At 49.2% G+C, this 23900-nt stretch overlaps 3 protein-coding genes and 1 long non-coding RNA gene across 7 annotated transcripts in view; 2 read left to right on the forward strand and 2 right to left on the reverse strand.

The window, feature by feature from the left end:
- Window positions 1-12216, reverse strand: part of UHRF1 (ubiquitin like with PHD and ring finger domains 1) — a 60925-nt gene extending 48709 nt beyond the window's left edge. Inside the window, exons 1-2 of one of the 4 annotated variants that reach the window (XM_075175315.1) lie at window positions 12138-12216; window positions 779-882 (exon numbers count right to left, since the gene is read on the reverse strand). The gene's annotated coding sequence lies outside the window, so the exon portion shown is untranslated. Of the gene's footprint in view, window positions 1-778; window positions 883-3907; window positions 3999-12137 lie in introns of those variants that run through there. The other 3 variants (XM_075175316.1, XM_075175314.1, XM_075175317.1) reach the window with 3 other exon arrangements.
- On the forward strand, window positions 4029-6718 carry TICAM1 (TIR domain containing adaptor molecule 1). Its single transcript, XM_075175322.1, has one exon. It carries the CDS (start codon window positions 4029-4031, stop codon window positions 6210-6212), a length of 2184 nt encoding a protein of 727 aa, XP_075031423.1. The 3' UTR covers window positions 6213-6718.
- FEM1A (fem-1 homolog A) lies at window positions 10941-15164 on the reverse strand. The gene is made up of 2 exons (XM_075175324.1): window positions 12826-15164; window positions 10941-12652 (listed from the first exon to the last, which is right to left on the reverse strand). The coding sequence occupies exon 1, from the start codon at window positions 14926-14928 to the stop codon at window positions 12880-12882; it is 2049 nt and encodes a 682-aa protein (XP_075031425.1). The 5' UTR covers window positions 14929-15164; the 3' UTR covers window positions 10941-12652; window positions 12826-12879.
- A 192-nt stretch (window positions 15165-15356) lies between these two features.
- On the forward strand, window positions 15357-21325 carry LOC142093811 (uncharacterized). Its single transcript, XR_012677539.1, has 3 exons — window positions 15357-15477; window positions 16414-16831; window positions 19239-21325. It is a non-coding gene; the product is annotated as an uncharacterized LOC142093811 (long non-coding RNA).
- Window positions 21326-23900: the final 2575 nt, after the last annotated feature.

Consider the following 23900-nt stretch of genomic DNA (forward strand, 5'->3'; position numbering starts at 1 on the left):
AAACACACTTTTTCCTTTTTCCTCCTGTCTGTAGTCTTCTTGCCCTACTATCCAGATGGAAGCTCTTCCTCCATCCTGTACCAGCTGCACATCATCTTGGATCCCTCCCTGGGAGGGAAGCACTCATGCTTCTCTGATTGTGTTGCTTGCAATACAGCTGTTCCTCTTGTTTTTTTCCCATCAGATTGAATCTGTGAAACAAGAGGTTGGCCAGAAGCTTCTGGATGGGCAGGAGAAGCTCCATCAGCTGTGGGTGGATTGGAGCCTGACCCAACCCAAAGGAAACCAAGTTAAAACTGCCTCCCAACCAGAGGTATCCCTAGAAGGGCTTATTTAATCAGGCCTCTTATGGATGGTGTACATCTCATCTGCTCTAGTAACTGAGCTATGTCTCTTTCCCAGCAGGTAGAGTCACGGACTCTAGCTATGCTGCGTATCATCACCCAGCAGCTACAACCTGTTTATGAGAATCTGAAAGCCAGCATCCAAGGCCTCCCCAGCAACATCCAAGAAGCTGTGTATCAGGCCACTCAAAATATCCACAAGCTCCATAGTTCTTTTTCTAATGCTATGTCTTTCCAGGATCTCTCCAGGACCACCTTGACCCAGAGCGAGGACTGTGTGGCAGAAGCCCGAAGGTCCCTAGATGACCTGTTTGAGTATGTAACTCGGAACACCCCTCTAAACTGGCTTGTGGGTCCCTTCAGGGCGATAGCTAAAGTGTCACAGGATAGCAGAAAGCAGAAGAAGAAAGATATAGTGACTGATATAAAATCACCTGTGTTGGAAAAGACTACATCATCAAAGGAGGTGGCTAGGACACCCGAAGAACCGAAGAGAGCAAACAGGATCCTGGGGGAAGGGTGTGAAATGCTAGAGAAGCTGGAAGAGAAGGCAGAGAAAGACACAGAGGTGGCACTGGCTGCAAAGGAGATAAAAACTAATGCACCAGAGGAAGATCTCTGAAAAATTCCAGCTCTTCTGGCCAAGGCTCCCTGGCTAGAACAGCACTTTATCTTTCAATTGTGTGTCCAATTGCCAATTGTGCCACGAGTGCCCCCTGCTCTATCCCTGTCTCAGGCTGAGTTTACAGTAAGATGTAGTTTGCAAGGAGACTTGATAATCACAGTGAGGCGATTCCATATCTTAATTTACTGTTTTTTTAAATCATGCTGCTGCACTGAAAGGGAAGATGGGGACCTGTACTTCAGCTTTTTAAGTCAGCCCACCTATATGTGTGAATGGCTAATTTTTGCTGAGACAAGTTGTGGGAGAGAAGTGGTCTCAACTTATTTTTAATGTTAGATTTGTTTTTAATTCATCCAAGCGGCAGAGATCTTGAGAGGATGAAGCGCTTGACCTTTGATACCATTTCCCTCCTTCTACAAGTTTAAAAATACGTGTTACAGACACAACTTCCTTTCTGCCTGTTGTGCTATTGGTGAGGCTCAGCCCTGCAGCAGACCAGGAACAGCTGGGGGCAAGAGGCTGCTTCTCAAAATGAGACTTCTCTTTATGGATAAGCCAAACGCTTTTTCTTTCATAGAGCAACACTTAGCAAGGTGGCATTTTCTTTTAAGCATGCCAATTTGCAGTGGGATTATCTTTCCTAGTCATATAAATGAATTCGGGGATCATCTGTTTGAGTGTGAGTAACTCCATGCATGAAACCTTTTGCAGCCATTAAGAAGCTGGCAAACGAGACAGCTTTGCCAGGAGTTACTCCGCCATGGCAATAGGATATCCTGTTACTAAAATAGGGGAGGTAGGTGCTGGTTATTTTCCCAGCAAACAATGCTTTGTAATCATTTGTCATGTAACTTATTTCGGTAACTTATGTCCTGGCGTGGTCCCTGTGCTAAGGCTGGAATAACGGCAAGCAGACTTCAGAATAAAGTGTGACCTGCGTTCAAAGAAATACCTCTCTCCTGTGTATATCTAAAGCTGCAGCATTACGTTTTTCCTTCAGCCTGAGTTGCCAAGAAGCTTGTATTTAACAAATCACTTCTCTGGGCAACTTGCATGTTCCCTAATCTTGCTGGAGGAAGAAAAATAAATTATTTTAGCAGGTCCCATGTTCTCCCTCAATCTTCAGCAGAAAAGTATCTTTACTATTTGGTCCCTAAGGCTTATGCCCGTACTCCTGAGGTTGAGCTGCATCTATACCTCTCCTCACTCTCCAGCTCTACCCTACACCCAGATGCGTCTGAAGCCTTACGTTTCTAGCCCCACTCATACCAACACTGACACTTTACAGAGGTAATGCCAACAGTCTCTCACTAGAGGGAAACGTCCATTCCCAGATCAAGCCTACCCTCGCCGGCTCGGCTTTAACACCTTCAGGCGCTCTGTGGCGGACAGCCGGTGCCTGGCACCAGGGTCGGGGCTAGCGCACTGCTGGGCTGTCCTCTACCACCAGCGGGAGGGCCCCGGCCATGTGCCGGGGAGGGGGACCCTTCCCACGGGGAGGAAGGCGGCAGCTCACCCGGGCCGAGACGCTCCCGCCACAGACACGCGAGCACTGTTCCAGGCCGGTCAGCCCTGCCCGCCGGGCACGCCTCGGCCCCGGCCGGGCGGGGTCCGGGCTGCCCTCGCTCCGCTCCGCCCCGGCCGTGCCCCACTCCGCCCCGCCGCTTCCTCGTGTGCCAGCAGGCTCCGTTGGGGCGGGCGGTCCCCGCGGCCCCGCTTCCGCCTGCCGCCGGCCCGGGCACCGGGACGAGCCGGCCCCGCCGCACCAATCCCTCCCGCGGGGAGGCCGGGGCTCCGTGGAGCGGGACGACGCTGGAGGTAGGCTGGCCCCTTTCCCTTCCCCGCCGAGGGAGGGTGGAGGAGCGGGGGAAGCGGCTCCCCTGGGGCCCGGCACCGCTCCCGGCACTCGAGGCGAGGCTGAAGGGCTGCGGGCGGGCGACGGAGGCAGCGGACACCGGGGAGAGGAGCCGGCGCTGCGGTGAGTCAGCGGGCCGAAGGGCGGCGGCAAGCTGCAAAGGGCTCGGCTGGCGTTTCGAGCGCCTGCCCTCGCCTCCCCTTCCCTCCTGCCGCCGTTTCACTGAATCGGAGGTTTTCGTGGGAAGTGCCAGCAACTTCCTCAGGTTCAGCTCGAGCTCGTTGATTAGGCAATTAGAGGATTTTTATGAGATAGAAAAAAAAACAGTTTGAAATTATAAACTTTCCCCAGTTGAGAGCTATTTTGGGGCATTTTCTGGTGCTCCCTTTAAATAGGGAAAGCTTTTCCACCAAGCTCAGTCAGTGCCTGTGAGCAGTGTCCTGCCAGCTGCCCGTGGACCCTCCGGGCACCCGCTCCTCCACTCCGGACAAGTTCTGCTGTTTAATTTAACCCCGGTCAGAGGCCTCTGGTGAGTGCAAGGGTGTAGCAGGGCTCAGGGATTAGATGTGGATGGAGATAACGTCCACAATTACATTAGGCAGCCTGACACTGGATGTGTGCGGGTTACCAACCCTCCTGGCACGAGCAATTTGAAAGGGCTTCCTCTAAGCGCGCTTTATTCCTCGACTGCCCATCACAAGGAGCCTGTTAGGCCACTGGAACTGGCTGCCCGGAGGAGACAGACACTTGGATTTATCTAAATACATTATTAGTTCAGCAATTATTTTAAAACAATTGTAATTAATGTGAAATTAATGCAAAGAACTTGCTCTTTGCTTAATAACAGAGTTGGAACAATGCGTGGAGCACTGGCAGACCTGCAAGCACTGAATAGATGCAAAAATATTTGAGAGCTGTGAGGGAGAGCCCAGGAGCTCCGCAAGCCTTGTGAGGACCCCCCAGCTCCCTACATCACCATTTCTGAAGGTTGTCCTGTGTTCTTCTCGCAGGTTCCTCAGGACAAAGATATCCCGGTTCTGAGATGAGCCCCTGAGCAGCAAAGAGCTATCACTTGTGCAGTACCTGAAGCGTGACCGGGCCGTCACAGAGCACCGCAGGGGAACAAGCCTTCACTCCAAGTGCTGTAATATGCTTTTTCCATCCATGCCGCTTCAGTCCATTGTCTGGGCCACCAGCTGATGAGATGGCACAGAGCGCCGAGCTCCAGCCAAGCTTTGAGGACGTTTTTAATATTCTATCCCAGATCCCAGAAGATAAACTCCTTAGCCTCAAATATAAACTGAAGCACTTGATACTTGGGCCCAGCAGTATATTACTGCAAGCCATGGTCCTTCTTACTCTGGGGCAAGAAGTGGATGCAAGAATTTGTTTGGATGCCTTGGGAGACAACCGGGCAGCCCAGTACGTCCACCAGACCAAACTGGGTGCTGCAGGAGTGCAGGAAGATGGGGAGGATTTGCAGCTTCCCCAGCTGGATGCAGGTGCCATGGCGCTTCTGGCACAGATCTACTCAGTGCTGGTGGAGGAAAAACTGTGCAGTCATGAAGCCATGGACAAAGCCTGCCAGGCTGCCACCAAAGCCTGCAACGCCAGCAAGGAAACTCAGGAGGACATGCTCAACTGCATCCCAGCTGAGGACCAGGAAAAACATGGCTCTGCTATCAGCGTGGGCCCAGGTGACAAATTTCAGACGCTGAGATCTGATGTGGGCGTTGGACCTCTCCAGATGGCTAGCCCAAACTACATGGTGAGAAGTTCCCCAGTGCAGATTGGAGGCAACTCAGACCTTTCAGGCCCACAGACCTTGTGCTCCTTGGGGAGTCCCTCTTTGCCCAGTCACTTTGAGATCAGTGCATCGCCAACAGTTGTTTTTCACACCCAGCCTTCTTCCCATGAATGTGTCCCCCAGCCCAGCCAGCTGAGCGAAGGGAGCACCAGCGGTGCTGGACAGCCTGATGGGGACAGACAGAGCCATGGCCTGCAGGAAACAAGCTGGGCCAGCAGACCCAACTCTCATACCGGTCAGGACACAGGTGCCCCAGTCCCCCGACCGGAGAAGGTTCTGCAGGTCAGTTCATGTCATCCAACTCTCCCTATTCCCGAAATGCAGCTGCCCACGCTGGGTGCTGTGAACCAACCTGTCGAAAGCAGTGATGTTTCCAGCACAGTGGCAGCAGAACCTCATGCACCAAAAGAAAGCACAGACAAAAAGCAAGATAAAAAGCAATTATCTACAGGTCTTCCTGACTCAAGAGCTACAGTGGATACTGGTCCTGCCCACATGTCTATGGAGGACTCCTATGTTCCAGCAGGCATTTCTTCTAACTCTGCATCTGCTTCCATTTCAGCCTGTTCCCTTCCTCCTCCTACCTATTCCTTCTCCTCAACCCTTCCCCCTCCTCTTCGGGAAGGTCCTTCCAACTTATCATATCCCCCTCCCCTCCACTCATCCCCCTCTCCAGCCTGGCCTCCTCCTCCTCCTGTAGCAGCAGTGCCCACATCAGAGCCAGATGGGGGAAAGTTCTTCACTTTTGTTGTCCTGCACGCTAGTGAAGATGAGATTGTTGCCCATCGGATCAAGTCTCTCCTGGAGAACATGGGGGTTCCCAACGGTGCCACGCTCTGTGAGGACTTCTTCATTGCCGGACGCAGCCATCTGACTTGTTTCCAGGATGCTATGGAAAACTCTGCTTTCATTATCCTTCTGCTGACCAAGAACTTCCCATGCGACCTGTGTATGTTTCAGACAAACACTGCTCTGATGGAGTCCATCCTGACACCATCCAAGCGCGACTCAGTCATCCCTTTTGTACCCAAGGAGAACCCCCTGGAGCGGAGTCAGATTCCCAGCATGCTCGGTGGGCTGACACCGTTGGATGAGAACTCTCCTGGGTTCTCCAGAACAGTGCAGAACACCTTTACCACCAGCAGGATCAATGAGAGGAAAGCCATGTGGGACCTGATGCAGAGAAGAAAACTACAGCTGTATCAGGAATCAAACAGGTATCAAACAGTGCAGAAATTAGCTGCTCTGAACCTTGGCTCCCTTCCCCAGGTGCCTCCGTCAGCAACACATCCACAGCTGCTGGAGCAATCACCCCGACAGTGGTGCCCCCCCACTTCAACTGTCCCTCCTGCCACATACCCACCTCCCCCCACTGGTCACCCCATGCCTGCTCATATGGGTCCCCCTCCTTTCCAACCACTTCATCTCCCATCAGGCCACTACAACATGATGCTAGGTCCTGGAGGCGTCCCGCCCCTCATCATTCAACACGCTCGAATGGTTCAGATTGGGAACCACAACATGATGCAGGTAGAAACTGTCATACCAGGTCCACAGGGCAGCGAGGAAGAAACCAGGTAGAATGCTTGATCAGACACAGCAGGTCAGCCAAGGCCAGAGACATCACACTTAGTTTCAAATCCTAAATTATAGTGATTCTGTTGGGACTGGGACTATTCTTATTTCACTGTGGGTAAAAGGTGCCACTTTCTTGGCGCACAGGAGAAAATTACCTTCTTTTTTGTTGGACAAAAGAGGTTGCAATCTCTTGAGACCATTTTCCTTGTGCTTATTTTCAAGTAAACTCTTTTCCTGATTTTCTGAAGCTACTGGAAGATTTTATAAACAAATCTTAATTAATTTATTTGTGTTTCTCTGGTTCTTTCCTGTAGAATTAGCAAAGGGGCAGTCAGGGATATCAGGAAAACTGTTCTGCATGTTTGTACCTCTGGGTGGAGGGGGCTGGGAGATGGCACACCAGGGTTCTGTTTCATAATCCGCTGCTGACCAAATCATTTGAGGGAAAATCTTCAGGGGGTGCTTTGGGGAGTCGCTGTGGCCTCCTGTCAAGGTGCTATGCACCACGAGGTCCCACTGTTTCTTCCAGTCCTCTTTGCTCAGGGTCGCACAGTATCCTCTTGGCCTTTCACACCAACACCTACTTTGCGTGCATGGCGCGCTCCCCTTGCTGCAGCACACCAGCAGCCATTTCCCCCAAGCCTCTTGCTTCACACACAGGAAGGTTCAGGAAATCAGCTTCACAGCCTTCTGAGAGGCTGTGGGCCTCTGGGCTGAGGCATCAAGAGATCACTTTTCCCAGTTCCCCTCTGAAACTACAGAGAGAGAAATTTTTTGTTTGTGAAAGACAAAATTCCCATGTGGCCCTGGAGGCATCGCTTGAAGGGAAGTATTTTTGTATTTAAGAAAACTCTGTTAAAGAACTGAGATTACACACCACCTAGAAGGCTAAATAAGAATCCTTACAGTAAAGCTGTGTTTGGGAAAAAAAAAATTAATGAAGGTGGAATGAGGGGGGGGAAATGCGGAGAAAGTCTGAGGAGGCAGAAGCTGAGTGTTCACTCCTCCATTCTTACCTGCTTGTAGGAAGTCAGAGGTGGGACCAGGGCCCTGTTAGACTGGCTGTTGCACAGAGAAATGTTCCCTACAGAGATTACTCCACCTATTTATGTTATTGCCTTTGAAGAAAAAGTTTGATGGAAAAACAAAAGCATTGAGCAGAGAGGGGTGGACAAAGGCCAGGACTGGGAGAGGTGTTCTGCAGGACCGGGGTGAGGGCTGTACCACGCAGATCTCTACTGAGCTTTTAACACAAGCAGGGCATCCGAAGCAAAGCCCCAGACCCCACGGTCTTCCTCCGATGGCTTCTGCCGTGGCCATTTGCCTGCTCTGTCAGTAGAGGTCAGCCCAAAGACACCAGATGACTAGAAATGGGACTGCTCCCTCTATGGACCAGAGCCCAGCCAACAGCATTGAGCTCTAGAGTCAACTCACCCTGTGCTGGGGCCTCTGCAAACTGCAGGGCAATGCAAGCCCTACTCCTCACCCTAGGAAAGAGCTCGAGGGCTGCCAAGTCCTCATTAGAGTGGACCTCGAGGGCCAGTGTGATTGATACAGGGGAGGCAACTCCGTTTCGGGTATTTCTACAAATGTGCGTGCACTCGTGTCACTCTGAATAGCTGTCCCAGAACGCTTCAAATCGAGAGGAGCCAGCACAGTCTGGCAGCCAAAGTGCAGGACTCCTACAGGCCATCCTGCCAAGCTGGGCACTCACAGGGCCTAATTCTGGATTACAGCCTTTGTCTAAGAACCATCCAAGCTTTACAACCAACACCTGCATAAGAAAGACATTAATAAGTCCTTGGAGAAGAGACTGTTCAGTTGACATTAATCCCCTCTCAGGGAGCACTCTGGTCACTAGGCTAAAGACTGTCCAATTCTCACCCTTCCTCTCTGGCTCAATCTACCTCAAGCTCGTTCTGCACCAAGCTCGCCCTCCCAACCAAGTACCAACCTACTAAATAAAGCTCACTACTGAGACATGAATCGCCAGCATGGAGGAGAGAACAGAATGGGAGTCTCTCCTTAGTCCTGGCTCCTCAGAGGATAGCAGGTAACGGTATAAAGGAGGACAGTCCCCTCCACCTGCCCTGTGTTGAAAGCTGCAACTGCTGCCTTTTTGTTTTCGAGCAGCTTATGTCCCTCAGGAAGGGCCGAGGATGTCTGCAGAATGATGCTGGAGAGCCTGGGCACTGACTGAACTTCAGTGCAAGCTCTGGAGCTCCTGGGCACCCCCAGATGTAGGAGCCGAGAGCTGACGTGCCCCTACTCTTAAACTGCCACAGAGCAGTGGCTGTCAGAGTTTTGGATTTAAATCCCACAGAATTTCCCCTTAAGACGCCGCAGGTCCTTTCTCACGGATCTGTCTGGTCTCTCTGCCTCCATCCCCCCCACCTCAAGGAGGCTTAGCTCTTCCTGGACCTCCTTGGCTGAGAACTAGCACAAGACAACAGGCTCAGACAAATCAAAGCCTTCTCTGTCCTGAGCAGAACAAGAACCACATAAAAGCACTGCTATTTAAAAGCTGCCATCAGCTGTTGGCTTCCAGCTTTGAAACAGTTTGGCTTTTAACTTTGAAGGACCCAGTGACAATGGATTAACTCATTTACTCTTTATAGAGTCTGCTGGAATCCTCCAAGGGCTTGGATTCCTTCTATTTCCCTATTTTCTCTCCTCTACGTCACCTTTGTTCGAATAGGTGTTGTGTTACTGCAATTCCTGTCACACTGCAGTTGTTGCTGTGCAGCCACCAGGACAGTCCCTCCCCTTGGAAGAAAACATATACATCCCTCCTGCCCCAGCTCTTCTGCTTTCTATAAATAAACGTCATGCAAAACTAGTCAACTGGAAGCTGCTCTAGCTTGTAAACAACCTTAACATAGTCACATCAAGTTTGCTTGGACTGGAGAAAGGGAGAGGGAAAGACATGGCAGACTGTAAAACATTGTAGGGTTGGGGTTCTTTTAAGTGTACAGTGTGTGGAGGGCCAAGAGGCTCAAAGGTTATTGGGAGCAACTTCCACTTACGAGCCACAGCCCTGGTTTAACCACAGCGGCAGGTTCACTCTTCCCACATTCTCAGGGCCCTCTTTGCTGTTGCTCACCCTGGAGAGGAAGCTTTGCCACCAGGGCCTTGTTTTCACCAGGAGAGTGCACGTGTGCCTGTGACCCCCTCGTTCTTCCCCAATTTCTCTGGGAACCTGGGAAAGGCTGACACGGTATCCCTATCTTTATGCTCTAGGCCACTTTACGGCATTAGGAGGCTCCACAGAAGGGCACCAGCAAGTGGCTCCAGGAAAACCCCGTGAATTTCTCACCACTTTTGCATTTCTAAAGAAACCTGTATGGGAGGCTTTATTGTCAAGGGCCAATTACCAGTATTAGAGAGAGAAGAGCACACCTCAGGTTTTTAGAAAGGAATAAGACATTTTGTTCATTGCAGTGTACAGAAGGGCTCCTGGAGAGCAGCGTGCTACAGGAGGGTCTGTAGCCACCCCAGTGAAAAAAAAAACTCCACACTCTGTCCAAGATAATTACTCAAATAACAAAATCATCACTGAAACGTTTCACTGCTCCCCACAACTCCTTGTTTTGCCCCACATACTGGAGCTGGCCCAGACCACACCTACAAGAAATAAGGACCGTTCATTGTAATTACCCCTGAATTCATGCAGTGATTTCTCCCACCCAGTAATTACTATTAACATCTAATTGCTGGGTCCTTACTATCTAATTACAGAGTATTTATGCGTTAAAGAAAAAATTTAAAGCCCTTTTCTATCACACAAAGTATTCTCCTCCTTGAGGCTTTTGTACATGACTGGATCCCCCAGCTATCTGATCACAAGATTGTGGCTCCAGAGTTGCTTCCCCATCCCAGCTGTGGAAGAACTCCCTTCTCATCTCCCTCCTCACAGCAGCTCTGCATACGGGATGGGATTGCAGTCAGAGAGCACCACACTCAGGAACGATCAGCCGCTGCCTCAGTCCTGAGGCTATCTGGTTCCTTGTACCTGCAGTGGCAGCTGCTCACCTGCACACCTGAAGATCGCCTATAGCAGAGCAGTAGTATTTTCACAGGAGAAGCATGTCCCACAGAACTGCAGACACTGCTTAAATGTCATGTCTAGCATTTTCAAAGGAAACAGAAGGCAGCAACATTGATCAAACCATGAGGAATTCTTTTTGAGGATGGAGCAATCAATGAAGGGACATTCAAATATTTTATCAATCTGCTCCCATCCTCCCTGGCGAAGGCCGATCATTTTTTGGAAATCCAAATTCTTGTGTGGAACTAACTCTAGTACCTTTAATTCCTCTGTCTGCTTTTGACCTCCCACTGACCGCTCTGGGGTCAAAAAACATAAATTGATGATAGCCACACTGCATCCCTCTTCCTGTTTGCAGTGCCCACAGTCCCAACTGTATATAAGGCTGGTGATATCTAAGTCAACAGAGTAGCATCCTTTCACACTGTTGCATTTACATCAAAAGACAAGGCAAAGTATATAAAGAAAGGTGTCACTTCAGTGTCAGTGTTACCCTTTTTCAGGGGAAATGTTTGCAATTGCAATACAGATTAGCTTCTCCCAGGAGTAAATTCAGATGAAATGAAACAATCACATCTGTGGATTGCAAACACCCAGTATTTCTGTACCCACAAGTGTACCATCCCTAGGAAACAAGCTGAAAATAGAGGCTTACCAGCAAGAAGTCCAAGGCACTTGCAATGTAGCAGCCATTTTTTGTTTTTATTATTTAAAGTTAAGGGCGCTCATCAGCTCACAAATTAACAAATTCCATTCCTGCAGTTTAGTTCAGGTTTCAGCCAAAAGGAAAAAAAAAATAGAATGTAGCTAAACTAACTCTGCACTTTACATCTCAATAAAAGTTAAACCTCCTTGCTTTATAAATAAATGTTATAGTTAACACTGCAAAAATGTAATGGCAGATCTACAGTATCTTTAAGGGGCAGTGAGCATTGCATTATTGAGGCATAAGGATATGCTGGCTTATAAATACAAGTAGAGAAGCTTCAGTAGCATATAGTGCATGGTTGTTTATCAGGGTTCTGCTCTCCCAGTCTTGACCTTTCCCAAAGCTCAGAGGCAGCTGCTTCACCCCCAACTGTGCTTTCCCTCTGCCCAGGGCCAAGAAATGAGCCACAGGCTGCCAAAGCCCAGTCACTCCCCCTGCAAGAAGATAAACTGCTGGAACAGCATCATGTTTACCAACACTGACTGTTTATCACCAAGGAGGGTTCTGCTAATGGAGGCAAATACCTACCCTGAGACTATGGATTTGAAGAGAAAAACAAGTTGTGTGCAGATCCTAATTAAGGAAAGGAGCTTGCCCAAATAGCAGCCAAATGAGATTTCAAATTCAATCTTCCAAGTAGCACCATCCTCAGTAAAGTTACAAAAAGAACCAAAAGCCAAAACCAGATGCTAACAACCCACTCCACGTAGGTTTTCAGAATGGGATAATTAACAGAGCCCAATCGGTTGATACTAATAAACCTCAGAAAAACAAGAAGGCACCTTTAAATTTCTTTTCTTGCTTGCTTCCTCCTTCAGACCACCCTCATGCAAACATGCCACCAACACTCACTTGCTTTAATAACCCCCCAAGCACCACCCACGCTACAAGTACCTCCCATCCTAGAGGGCTTGCAAGAGCGCATCCTCAAAGACGGTTCAAAGTGCACTGGTTTGGCCCTGAAACCTGGCCATATCCACCCTGGACAGCTCAATCCCTGCTGACCTCTGGAGCTAAAGGACCTCCGAGTGGGGAAGGGAGTGAACATGGGCAGAATGGGCAAGCTAAGGGCCTGAACGCCACATTAGTATTTTGTTTTTTAGGTACTAGTTTTTCCTCCCCATTCATAAAAACCAACATCTATTGATGAAACTATATAACCAGAACTGACCTTACTATATGTTACAGGATTGAAGAAGTCTTGCAGCATAGATAGGGCCTGGCTCTAAAAGAGAAAAAATAACCCAGCTTTATGCACAACCATTGAAATCTCAGGCCTTTAACACCACTGGCTACTTGGCCAACCAAGGGAGAAAAAAAAACATCCTCAGCATACCCAGCCCTACTGCCATGCAAGGCAACTACCTCAGCAGAGCACAGGCCACTTGGCTGTTAGACTCATACTGTACCAAATCTGAGAGGGGGTGGGGAAAGAATTAGTTGGAAGATACTTTATTCCTCACTTGCATTCCTATCTGTTCGGTATTTAGGATGGGAAGGGGTAGAGCACATGTGTGATGTGTAGCTGCTCCAAAGCTTAACGCTGAGTTAATCCAGCACTAATGGGAGAGGCAGCAGGTCCCAGGGATCTCCATTTTCCTTCCTTCTCAGGACAAGACAGTTGGCATGGAAAAGGGCAGGGGCTGCAGCCTTCTCTGGATACAGTGCGCTGGAGATACCTGGTACCTGAAGATGACAACAGTGAGAGACAGCCATGAGCTCTCGAGCCTCCTCCTCCCCTATCCCTGTGCACACCAGCTTGATGGTGACAGATGAGGACAAAGCTTGCAGCCCGTCTCGGTACAGCAATGGCCTTCGGCACCTAGGCAAGGATGGCCTGAGATCCCAGGCTGCACTACCTCTGCGGGGTGAAACAGGTGACAGGAAAGGCTGGGGACTTCAGCTCTCCTGCCCTAGTGCAGTTCAATGAAGGCTTCCAGCTCCTCGGGGATGAAACCCTTGTAGGGAATCTTGTGCTTGTCCAGGGCGCGAGCAGCAAGGCACTGGAGGGTGATGTAATTGAAGGGCTGCATCATGCTCTTGGTGAGCAGCTTCTCATCCAGCAGCTCATAAGCAGTCTGCTTGAAGGCATTGGTGGCATCCATATGGGCTCCAGCCTCCATTAGGGCACTCATGATCAGCGGGCAGTTGTTACGGGCAGCAACATGCAGCGGGGTGTTGTTGTCATAGTCACGGCTATCTGGGTCAGCCCCACACTCCAGAAGCAAGTTCACAACATGGAGCGATGGGAACTTGCCCACGGGGTAACGCCCCACTGTTGTGGTATCTTTGTCTACAGCCATGTGCAAAGGAGTGAAGCCATTCTTGGCCCGGGGGCTGCACTTTAGCAGGCGGTAGATAGTCTGGCGCTTCTGGTGTTCCTGCTCCGGGGTGCACTCCACCTTCTCCAGCAAGAAGACCAGGTGGAGGATAATGGCCAGTGTCTTGGTGAACTGCGCCGAGTCAACTACAGGGTCCTTGCCATGCACGAGCGCCCTCTCCACCTCCCGGACCCCTTTGCTCAGTACTCCCATGAGGTCAGAGAAGCCCAAGTGGGTAGCTAAAGTGCCTTTGGAGCGGTCCTGAAGCACGTAAGAGAAAAGCTCAGCAAAGGAAAGGAAACTGCTGGCAGTCATCGGGCTGAGAGGCTCCAGGTTGCCTTGCTGCATGTCCAGAGCATACTTCCACAGGTTAATGCAGCGTTCAAAGTTGCCAGAGTCAGCATAGACTGCCCCTCGGTAACGGATGTAATAGGAAGTGTCTGGGTGGGAAGGACCCAAGATGCGCTCTCTAATCAGCAGTGCCTGCATGCGCATCTCATCTGGATCAGTAATCAAGGTTTCCAGTTCCTCCAGCGAACTCACTTCCCGGGAATAGTCGTAGGCCAACACCAGCTGCCGGGGCTCAGGTTTAGGCAGGTATTGCCCGCCCTCACACCGAAGCTCCATTGCCCTTCGCCAGTACTTGTGGGCTCCCAAAAGATCACGTTTCTTATCCACAAATGTAGCACCCAGCAACTCCAGTGCTTCCACAGCAGCCTCTCGAGTGCAGAACACGTTAGGGATCTGTTGCTCATCCTGACTGGAAGCTGAGGCACAACATCTCTCACAGCCCTCTTCATCGCAGCCCTGAGGAGTTTCCTTGTCAGCGCTGCAGCACCTCTGATGGCTCCCACCTGATGCACAGGTCCCATTTTGGTTCCCTGCACCCTCCTCCTCCTCCTGCTGCAGCCCTCCTTGGATGAGGTACTCCACAATGTTGGTGTGACCAGTGACACTGGCAGCTAGCAGAGGAGTCATGCCATAGCCATCTTTCTCCATGCGGGCTTTGGAGCGGAGCAATAGCTGCAGGATCTCCAGGCTGCCGGACTCAGCGCAGTCATGCAGGGCTGTATTCCCCTTCACACTCCGGCGGTTGACATCAGCCCCTTTCTCTAGCAAGTAACGTGCAATTTCCCGGTGCCCTTTGTAGCAAGAAATCATCAAACAAGTGTGTCCGTGCCGGTTGGCTACTTCCAGGTCAGCCCCACGCTCCCCGACTAAGTAGCGCACAATCTCCAGGTGCCCATCAAAGCAAGCAGCCCGCAGCGGCGTGGAGTTGGTCAGCGTGGTCTGGTTCACTGACGCACCGTGATCCAGGAGGCTGCGCACCACCCCCAGGTGCCCGGCAGCAGAGGCTGCCCAGAGCGGCGGGGCCCCCTCGATGGTCTCCCCATCGAAGCTGACTGAGCCTCCCTCTTCCACGCGGGCGCCGCAGTGATCCAGCAGGTACTCCACCACCTCCAGGTGCCCGTGCCGGGCGGCGATCAGCAGCGGGGTGCTCCCTCCCCCGGGACCGTCGCCCCCGCCGGGTCCTGCCGTCAGCGCCTCCAGCTCCTCCCGGCTCCGGCTGCCCAGCAGCTTCTGCAGCAGCTTCAGCTTCCCATCGCGGGCCGCGTTGTACACAGCCGTACGCAGGTCCATGGCGACGGGGGCCGCGGCGACGGCACCGGCCACCTCCTGGCCATGGACCGGCTGCTCCTCCACGCCCTCAGCTCGGCCCGAGGCAGGGGACGGGCGAGGGCGGCCCCCCGAGGGGGAGGAGCCCTGCGGAGCCGGAGGCGCCCGGCGAGACACCCCTCACCTCAGCACAGCAACCTTCAGTCTATTCGCCCGGCCGCCATCTCAGGTTGTAACGCGAAACAAAATGGCGCCTGGAAGAACCCAGGGGCGGGGCGGGAGGAGGACGATGGGAAATGTAGTCTCGCGCCCGGCCCAGCCCGGCTGGCCCCGCAGGGGCGGCTCCCCGGAGACTCGGTTTCCCGGCAGGCAGCGGGAAAGGGGCGGCAGGCGGAGCCCGCAGTCCCGCGCGGGGCACCCTGGGAAGTGTAGTCCTGCTGTCCCCAGAAGGTGGTCCCTCCCCGGGGATGCCGGGAGCGCCGAGCCTGCGTTTCCCAGCGCGCCCCGCGCCGCATCACGGCAAGGGCTGCTGGGGCAAGGAGCGGGATGGCCCCTTGCGGCAGCGGCGCTGAGGTGGGGCGCAGGGCTCGCCCCGTCCCCTGTCCCGCTCCTTCCCAGAGCGGCCGCGGCTGTCGCAGGGGGACAAGACTGGCCCGGACCGGGGCCTGGCTGCCCCCCGGGCCGGCGCCGCGGACACTGGGGGACTCGGGCCCGGGGCGGGCGGGAGGGAGCGGAGCCAGGAGTGAGATGGGGCCCAGGGACGGGAAAGAGACCCTGGTCCTTGTGCCAGGGCGCCCGGGAAAGGTGACCCGGGATCTCCCTTTCTGTGCCAAGCAGATGCGACCTGGGCCGTAAAAGTTTTTCTATAACTTTACAGCGTGTGTAAATTTCATGGGAGGTTTTATTTCTGTTAAATGCCTTGAACCGATTGAACTTCAAAATAGCTACACAGCATGCTAGTACAGCATTAGTCTGTCGTGGTTTTAATTGTAGTGAATCATTTGGGTTTGGTAGAGCATTTTAAAGTACAGCTTTTCTGCCTAGGGCAAGGTAGTCTGGAGGTAGCAAAGCCTCGTCCATAACAGCAAACACAGATTTATTCCCTTTGATCCCTGCCGTAGGACAAGATGTACGGCTTTCTCTGTTCCTGAATGGTAATACATGGCTGGAGTAAGGGAAAAATATTCAAGGCAATAAATAGCCTAGCTTAGATGAGCAAAGCTTTAGTTACCAGAACCTATTTTTAGGGTATAAGTTGAATTTAAGTGGCTCTAATCTTTGTATGGGGAATTGGCACAGGGTTTTTCCTGTTGTATTTTATTTATAGCTGTTTCTTCTCCTTTCCAGGGAAATAAGCTTAGCCTCGTTATTTCCATTATTATTATTATTCTGTCTCGTTATTATTCAGTCTATCCATCCATCCACCCATTTAGGTCTTGTCTGGAATTACCTAGGATTATCCTGCTAATGCATGTTGCCTTCACACAGAATATCATTTTTGTTGCTAAGAAACTGCTTTTGCATAACAGACAGCGTGGGCCTAATTTTCACTTCAGCAGCTGTTAAAGTCAACGGGAGCAGCAGGTGCTCAGCGCTCCTGAGAGCCAGAGACAAAGTGTCCGTGGCAGAATTCCCACACAAGGTCTGACTGTGCATGCGAGTGTGTCACCTACACGCGCGATGTGCGTCATCTACGTGTGCGATGTGCTTGGGGACACAGCGGCTTCATGCTTGAAAAGAAAAGGAGCAAGGGTGTCTTGGGCATCTCCAGTGTGTCCATGCTGTGCGAGTGCAGTTTCCTGCGTGCTGGGACAGGAGGAGCAGCTGCGTGTGCTGGAATATTGGCTAGGTGGAGTATTCCCATGTCCCCTCTGCACACAGATGTGCAAATACGCACCTATGGTCACAAGCTAAAAATCGTGTTCTCGTAAGTAAATAGCTGTCAGCGATGAGTTTGGGCACATGTGGTCCATTTTAATATTAACTTGTCAGCCTTCATGTGCGTGCCTGTGTGCGCCAGCTCGCTGCGTGCAAATATCTAATCGCCGAATGCGTGAGCAGGCTATGTGCATGCGGGGGTGTGTACCTGTACACCTCTCTGTCCCCACTTGCAAACATCCATGTGTGAAATTCACAGCACTTAGGCTGTTTGTGCTGCAGGTCAAGGCAAGACACAGTGACATTTCCTTTCCCTGCTGGCTCTTTCATGTTGCTATGGTGATCAGATGCACTCACACTTTTATCTGAAGTATCTATTAACTAAAGTTTCCTATTAATTTCCCCTCCGTAGAATGCATATGGAATTCACCGGAACACCAGGTAGGCTTTTTAGGTCCCAAATTGTTAACGGAGCCTGCCCCCAGGCTGGGGGGGCTGTCAGAAACATCACAGGGTAGAAGTGCAGCTGATGAAAATGTTTTTTCCATGAATAAAGAAATTGCTTAGTAATGAGAAAGAGAAGAAAGAGCACAAGGAGTAGTGTCACAACAGCCTCTCCCTGTAGATCCGTGAATACTAAACGTACTCGAGCCTCAATACCTCGCCCCCGACCCAGCTGTAAATGGATTATTTGGTCTGGGAAGTCAAAGACAGCCGAACGTGGGGGCGGCCGCGCTGCTTGCCTGGAGCGGATGGGCTGTAACTGCATCAGCCTGAAAGGGCTGGGGCAGGATTTTCACTCTGTGAGGGGCAGAAACCAGAGGCACCCTGCTTCGTCCTGATCAAATTCCTTTGTCACTTTGGTTCTTCTGCGTCCTTTGGCTTCTCTTATTGAGGTCACCACCGAAATAATTAGTGTCCCAAACCAGGGCACCAGGGTGATGGAGACATCACCCAAAGGTGGAGACTCTCCTGAACCAGATAGGCATCAGGGGTGCAGCTCCTACTTCCATTGACACGGCAATCAGGAATAAAAGATTTGCCAGTGTGTAACACCCCATCTAAAGCGTGGCTGAGTGATGCAGTGCTGCATGGGGGACTGTACACAGGGGTGCTTCCCGTGTCCTCCTGCAGAGCTCGAGCTACTGCTGCTTGTCAGAGAAGCTGCCAGGAAACCTTCCTATGCAAGTGACAGCTATGGGTAACGCAGGGTGGATCTGAACACCTGGGATAGAAATGAAGGGCTCAAAACTATCACATCCCTTGTCTACAGAATACGTCCTCCACAAGGCCCTGGAGACTTCTGTGAAGGTTTTGTAGGGTAATGCAGATAAAGCTCCAGCCAGTATTCTGAGAATATAGAGGGAAATTAAGTACCCACCAGAGGAAGAGAAGATAAAAAATGAGACGTTTTGACAGGGCTGCCAGATTGTGTGGCAGGAGGGTTAAATTTTTTTGAAACTGCCATTCTTTATTCCCTTTCAGACAAGCTGAATTACACAGTACTGGCTGCTGGAGGAGTTGCATAATTTTCTTCACAGAAATAATGACAGAGTACTTAAAAAAGCAAGTGAATGGGTGGCTAAAGTATTGGGCAGAGACTTAAGAAATCTAGGCTGAGACCCCACCTTGGGCTGGTCATTTAGTCTTCGTATGTCTTATTTCCCTGCCAATAACATGGGAATAATAACTGTTCTTTGTCTTGCTTGTTTAGACTGCAAACTCAGAATTTACAGGTTGCATCTTCTGTGCTTATAGGACAACCAAAGCCAAAGAACTTTAATTCATGCTAAGGTGTCTGAGACAACAATAACACACAAAGTAGAAAACAATAAAAGGCTTGGATATATAGTTTGGAACATTTTTAGCATGAAAGGCTCAAAAGTTCCTAACCCGTTGTTCCACATCTCTTCCCTCAGAATGTGGAGAAGTTTAGATATGTGCTAAGAGTTCCAAAAACATATAAATAATTTAGGAACTAGGTCCATGCTGATTTACTGAATCCCCAAGTTACTTCTGAAACTGTAAGCAGATAATTTAGATGCCTGCAAAATTTTTCTGCAAGGTCTTAGTGCTCACTCAGTCCCTGCATTAAGGGTTAGCAGCAGACTGAGTCGAGATCCTCGGTTTTTCAAAGTTTAAATTCAGGTTTGCAGGCAGCTGTGTACCAAGTTTTTATCAATCTCTTCAGCTTTTAGGGGTTTGTCTGATTTCCAGAAGTCAGAGGAAGATGGCTTCTTGCTACTACGTCCAGTAAAGACAAGATCTTCTATGTGGTTAAGCAACTACATGAGAAATCTGCTGTACAAAAGGAACGATTCTAAAAATAGCGAGAAATGGCACCATGACATTAGCAGGAACAATGACCCAATACCCAACTTGCTGCAGGGGCTTTTGTCCTATAACTACCTTCATCATTAAGGCTTGTGATGACATTATTTTCTGTGCTTATATAGGGCATGAGGCCACAGCTACCTGGAAGGAAGGATTTTGATCAGACTGCAGAAGATGAACAAGCAGGAGAGGCATGTTGGGTAACACTAAATCAATGTAGTTTCATTTACATTAGACACCAGCCTGGCAATTTCAACATTAATGGTTGCACTGCTGCCCTCTGAATTTTTGTAGATTTAATATATCAGTGGGGAAGTAAAAGAGAGGGGGAGTGTGAGTCGTTCTTGCTTATGATACATGGATCTTTTCTTTCATGCATCATCAAAGGACAGCGATTTATACAGTTGTTAAATTCTTTTGGCAATACATTTCCTGGGATAAGCATTGCTCTGCTCCTGCCTCACAGATTACCTAAGATGATAATAGCAATGGTATCTTTGGATCCCTCCCTCTCCAGAAAGGACAGAAGACTGGCTCTGAGGCAAACGGCAAGGTAGCAAGAGCATCAGATTTGGACCTAAGCCTTAGGCTCAGTTTGCTTTTGTGGAGCCACCAATTTCCTTTGTGTGTTTTAGCAAGTTATCACCTCTATCCCCTGCCACAGTTCTCCTGTAGGAGTTGTGATGGAATAAAGTGCTCAAATACAAAAGCAATGAGGGACATACAGACTTCTAGACAGACAGAAAACTAAGTTAGCCATCTTCCTAACAGGCAAGAATCACTGCTTCCTTTTACAGAGGCACCAATGAGGCAAAGACTGGCATAAGAAGTTGCAACAGGTCGATAGACACGTAGGAAATAGAACCTGTTCAATACCAGCTGCAAACAAAGAAGTATTAGGACCCACTAAGAACCTGGATGTTATTGACTGGCTTCAAGGACTGTAAAGTATGTTTGTAAACTACAAAGCACAGAGATTTGGAGGTCAGTGGAGTGTCTTCACCTTCATTTGCTGTAATATGCTCTGGTGCTCTGCTGCACCAGCTCTACAGATAATTGTCCAAGTAGGGTTCTGTTTTCAACCTAAGTGACCTAGTTGAAGGTAAAGCCAAAAGGACTTAAGTTCCTAAATCACATATGCCATAACAACAATGGCAAGTGTGCAATGCTGAGCATATCCTGTTTAGGTTAAAAAAAAAAGAGAGAAAGAAAATGCTCGACAGCACCAACAACCCAAATTATTAAAGACATTTCAGTACTTACTTTTACCACTGGCCTCGGCAGGATTCAGGAGTTTCATTTTCACACCTAAATACCTTTCAGAATAGAGGCTCTGGGTGGTATTGAAAATTTGTTCTTTTCATTTTTTAAAACCCTGTTGGAAGCAAAGGGCTAGACTTTCAAAACAATCCCCTCCAGGCATCAAGGTACAAGCAGGTCTCAGAGTGCCCAGCAGACCTCCGTGCTCTCAGCAGCTGGTGTTTGAGTCCTAACTCTGCCACGGAGTTATTGTGGAGTCTTTGAGCGAGACGCTTAACTTTTCTCAATCCACAATATGAAGATAATGATAGTTGATTTCTATGCGAAATCACTTTGAAGTTAAAAGGGGTGAGTGCCGTGCTAAGGGAGGGCTGCTCAGGGCTGCAGGATGAGCCCCACAGTTTGGTTCTTCATAGACACTTCTGTTGCTTCACTCAGAGCCCAAATTTGGTTAACTTCAAGGGGATGGGAAATGAGGAGCAGAGTAAGTCACAATACGACCTCCAGCATACCAAAGCACTTAAATACATACTTAGCTTTCAGATCCAGAGCGGCTGCATCGCAGACAGGGCTCTCCGTGGGCAGCTGGACCGCTGCTCTTCCCCTGCCAGCGAGAGTGCAGGTCTGTGCTGTATGGCAGGCTATGATTTGTTGTCACCTTCATAAATGAGAACAACAAAATCACTAGTCTTCCACACAGAGCCAGACCACCGAGAGCAGCGCTTCCTCCTTAGGGACGTCCTACTGCATGTCTTCTTCTGTTATCCTTCCTCAGTTGTTCTCATTCTTCCCGCACTTGTTTCTCATTTCAGGGATGGATGCTGCCCTTTTGCAATGCAAAAAAATACTGTTCTTTGTGAGACCGTGTCAAATCTCACTATAATCGTCTGTCCAGTTTTGTGACTGTATCTATGAGTTTCTGCTCCATTTTCTCATTCAGGAGACTATATATGCCTATAAAAATTTGGATAATGTTTTTTCAGGGATATCAGGGCTCAGCAGGGTCTACATTTTCCTTACCCTATGATAAACTTCTCTAGGAGTGCTCTGTCAACCTGTCTATCTCTCAGTTGTATTTTGGTCTGACTAAAATAAGCAAATGCGATACATACTCCAAAATGCTAGAGAAAAGGAATCAGTTAGCAAAGAAAAAGATAATGATAGTGCTGAGTTTCCTGGAATCCTACTGAGAGGCTGATTTAAGCAAGAAAAACAAAACCTTTTTGCTGTTTCCTGTTCTCTGAATTTGTTGATGAGCAATCTTTATTTCACCCAGGTTTAGCTTTGCTTCCACTACCCATCCTTTTTCTGTTAATACCTGCATATGGCATGAATAAGGTGTGAAAGGACAATGCTGGCTCACATCCATGGAAAGGATCTTACTTTATTCCTTTTGACCACCATTGTCCGAGTGAGGCTTACTTACCTCAGCCACTGAAATCAAACAAGGGACGGCATCCTTCCCGTCTTCAAACCAAGCCTGTTAAATGTACTTTTGTAAGCAGTTGTAAAAAAAAGGGAAAGAAACAAAAGTATCCCTCAACAGCCTCAGCTCTGCAGAGCTGCTGTGGTGAAAGGCTCTTTTCATAGAAGGAGAAAGAGTGTTCAGCAAAAGGAGAGGGTTTGCTGCTGCTGACAGAGGTTGTGCCCCATGCAAGCTCACGGAGACCAGTCCAGTCCCTCCCTCCCTCTCTCTCTTTTTTTTTTTTTTTTTTAACATATGTGCTTTCTATGGACACTTTAATCAAACTCCAGATGGGTTGTTTCAGTCTGGGGATTTGTGCTGCTCAGGAGATAACAGTCCATTGTGCTAGCCTAGGTAGCAAGTGTGTTTGTGATAGCTAGAGCTGATACCAGGAGATGTCCAGGTGGTCTTATTTAACAGGGGGTATTAGTGATACTGCCATTGTCCAGGAAATCAGATAAAACTGCAGTCCAGGTGTTACCCTACACCGTGTTTGTGTAATGACATTGCCAACTGCTGATTGCTACCTACTTTAAAATAGAGACCAAACACTGCAGAAGGGTGATATTTTCTCATACAAGATTGCCATCATCCCCAAACTTCCCGAGGTGCACGGTTTAAAGTGCAAAATTTAATCTGAATATAAAGTGGAACAGTGGTGAGCATGCACCCCTTGCTCACACTGAATACAGCTTTACTGTGATACCTGCCTGTTCCTGGCCTTGGATTTCCTAAACTAAGGCAGTTCCTCTAAAACATCATGTATTTTCCTCTCTGCCCTACCACAGAGTGTATCAAATGAAAAGGCTTTGGGGGGTGAGACAATTTTTAGAAATAAACTGCCCAGGACAATTCAGTATTCTGCCAAGGATAATTAGAAGAGACAATGAATTGTAAAGATTAATGAACTTGAGAGAAAGAAGATAGTTTCTGAAGTGCTATCCTGGACTGTAATTTCAGGTGACAAGAACACAGTCCTTGTTCTGGAACAACGCTGCCCAGCACAGTGATACACCAGGTCCAAATTATTGCTAGACAATCATGTAATAATCAAAATAGAAGAAGTAACTGTTCAGCTTGAGCAAGGGATGAGGTCCTCTGCTGTTTTTACACACATGCATTCCCTTTTTGGAGCAAGGTATTTAGTAGAAAACATAAATTCCAGGCTCAGAGGTGTGTGAGACTTTTGTCTAGACTTCAAATAGCGTGATATGTCTCTGTAGGGCCGTATTTCTCAATGTGATATTTTTCAGGATGGGATCTGCCACTTCTAGTTTGTCCCAGAGATTTCAACAGTGTGGAAGCTTATGGCTCCTTGTAACAGTGGCAGATGAACCCCATGGTGCTGAGAGGCTGCTGTTGTTTCTTTATAATTGTTTATATAGATAGGATCTAAACTTAGCTACAGAACATGGTGAAAAAAAGCCTGGTTAGAAAGAGTGGGGACTCAAGAGCTTAGCCTCCAGCTATCTTAGAAGAGGCTGGCTCATCACGGAGAGATCCCCAGCTGCACTTCCAGGCTGTAAATTAAACAAACAGTATTTCCTATATACCAGACCACAGGGATGGTAGAAAGAACAGTGTGGCCTTATTGCTGTTATTTCCTTTGGTTTCAATCTCTGTCCTCTGTCCCCACCTCCTTCTCAGACTGGTGGTGCCCACTTTACCCGATTTGTTATTTATTACAATGGTTTAAAGAGAGGCAGGGGGAAAAATGCTCAGTGCAAATTATATTTTGAGCTGTTGTGCTTTGCCTCTTTGGTGGATAATAAATCTCTCTGGCAATGCTCCTCTGTATAGGATTTGTCATTAAATGCAATTAAACAAACCCTGCAGGTGTCCATGATCAGGCCTGCAGCAGCCCATTCACAACTGCAATGTTATTATCATCCTGACAACAAAACACCAGATATTTCCTGAGCTCCTCTGATCGATGAGCTTGCCTGACTTGGAACTGGAGGGAGGAGAGAAGGGGGAAACAGAGTGGTTCAAATGCTCTTTAGACTTATTGATAGAAAAGTCAAAAAGCTGCTCAGCAATCAGAGAGAAGGTGGAAAGA

The sequence above is a fragment of the Calonectris borealis genome, chromosome 28 (genome assembly GCF_964195595.1).
Source record: "Calonectris borealis chromosome 28, bCalBor7.hap1.2, whole genome shotgun sequence".
Taxonomy (NCBI): Eukaryota; Metazoa; Chordata; class Aves; order Procellariiformes; family Procellariidae; genus Calonectris; species Calonectris borealis.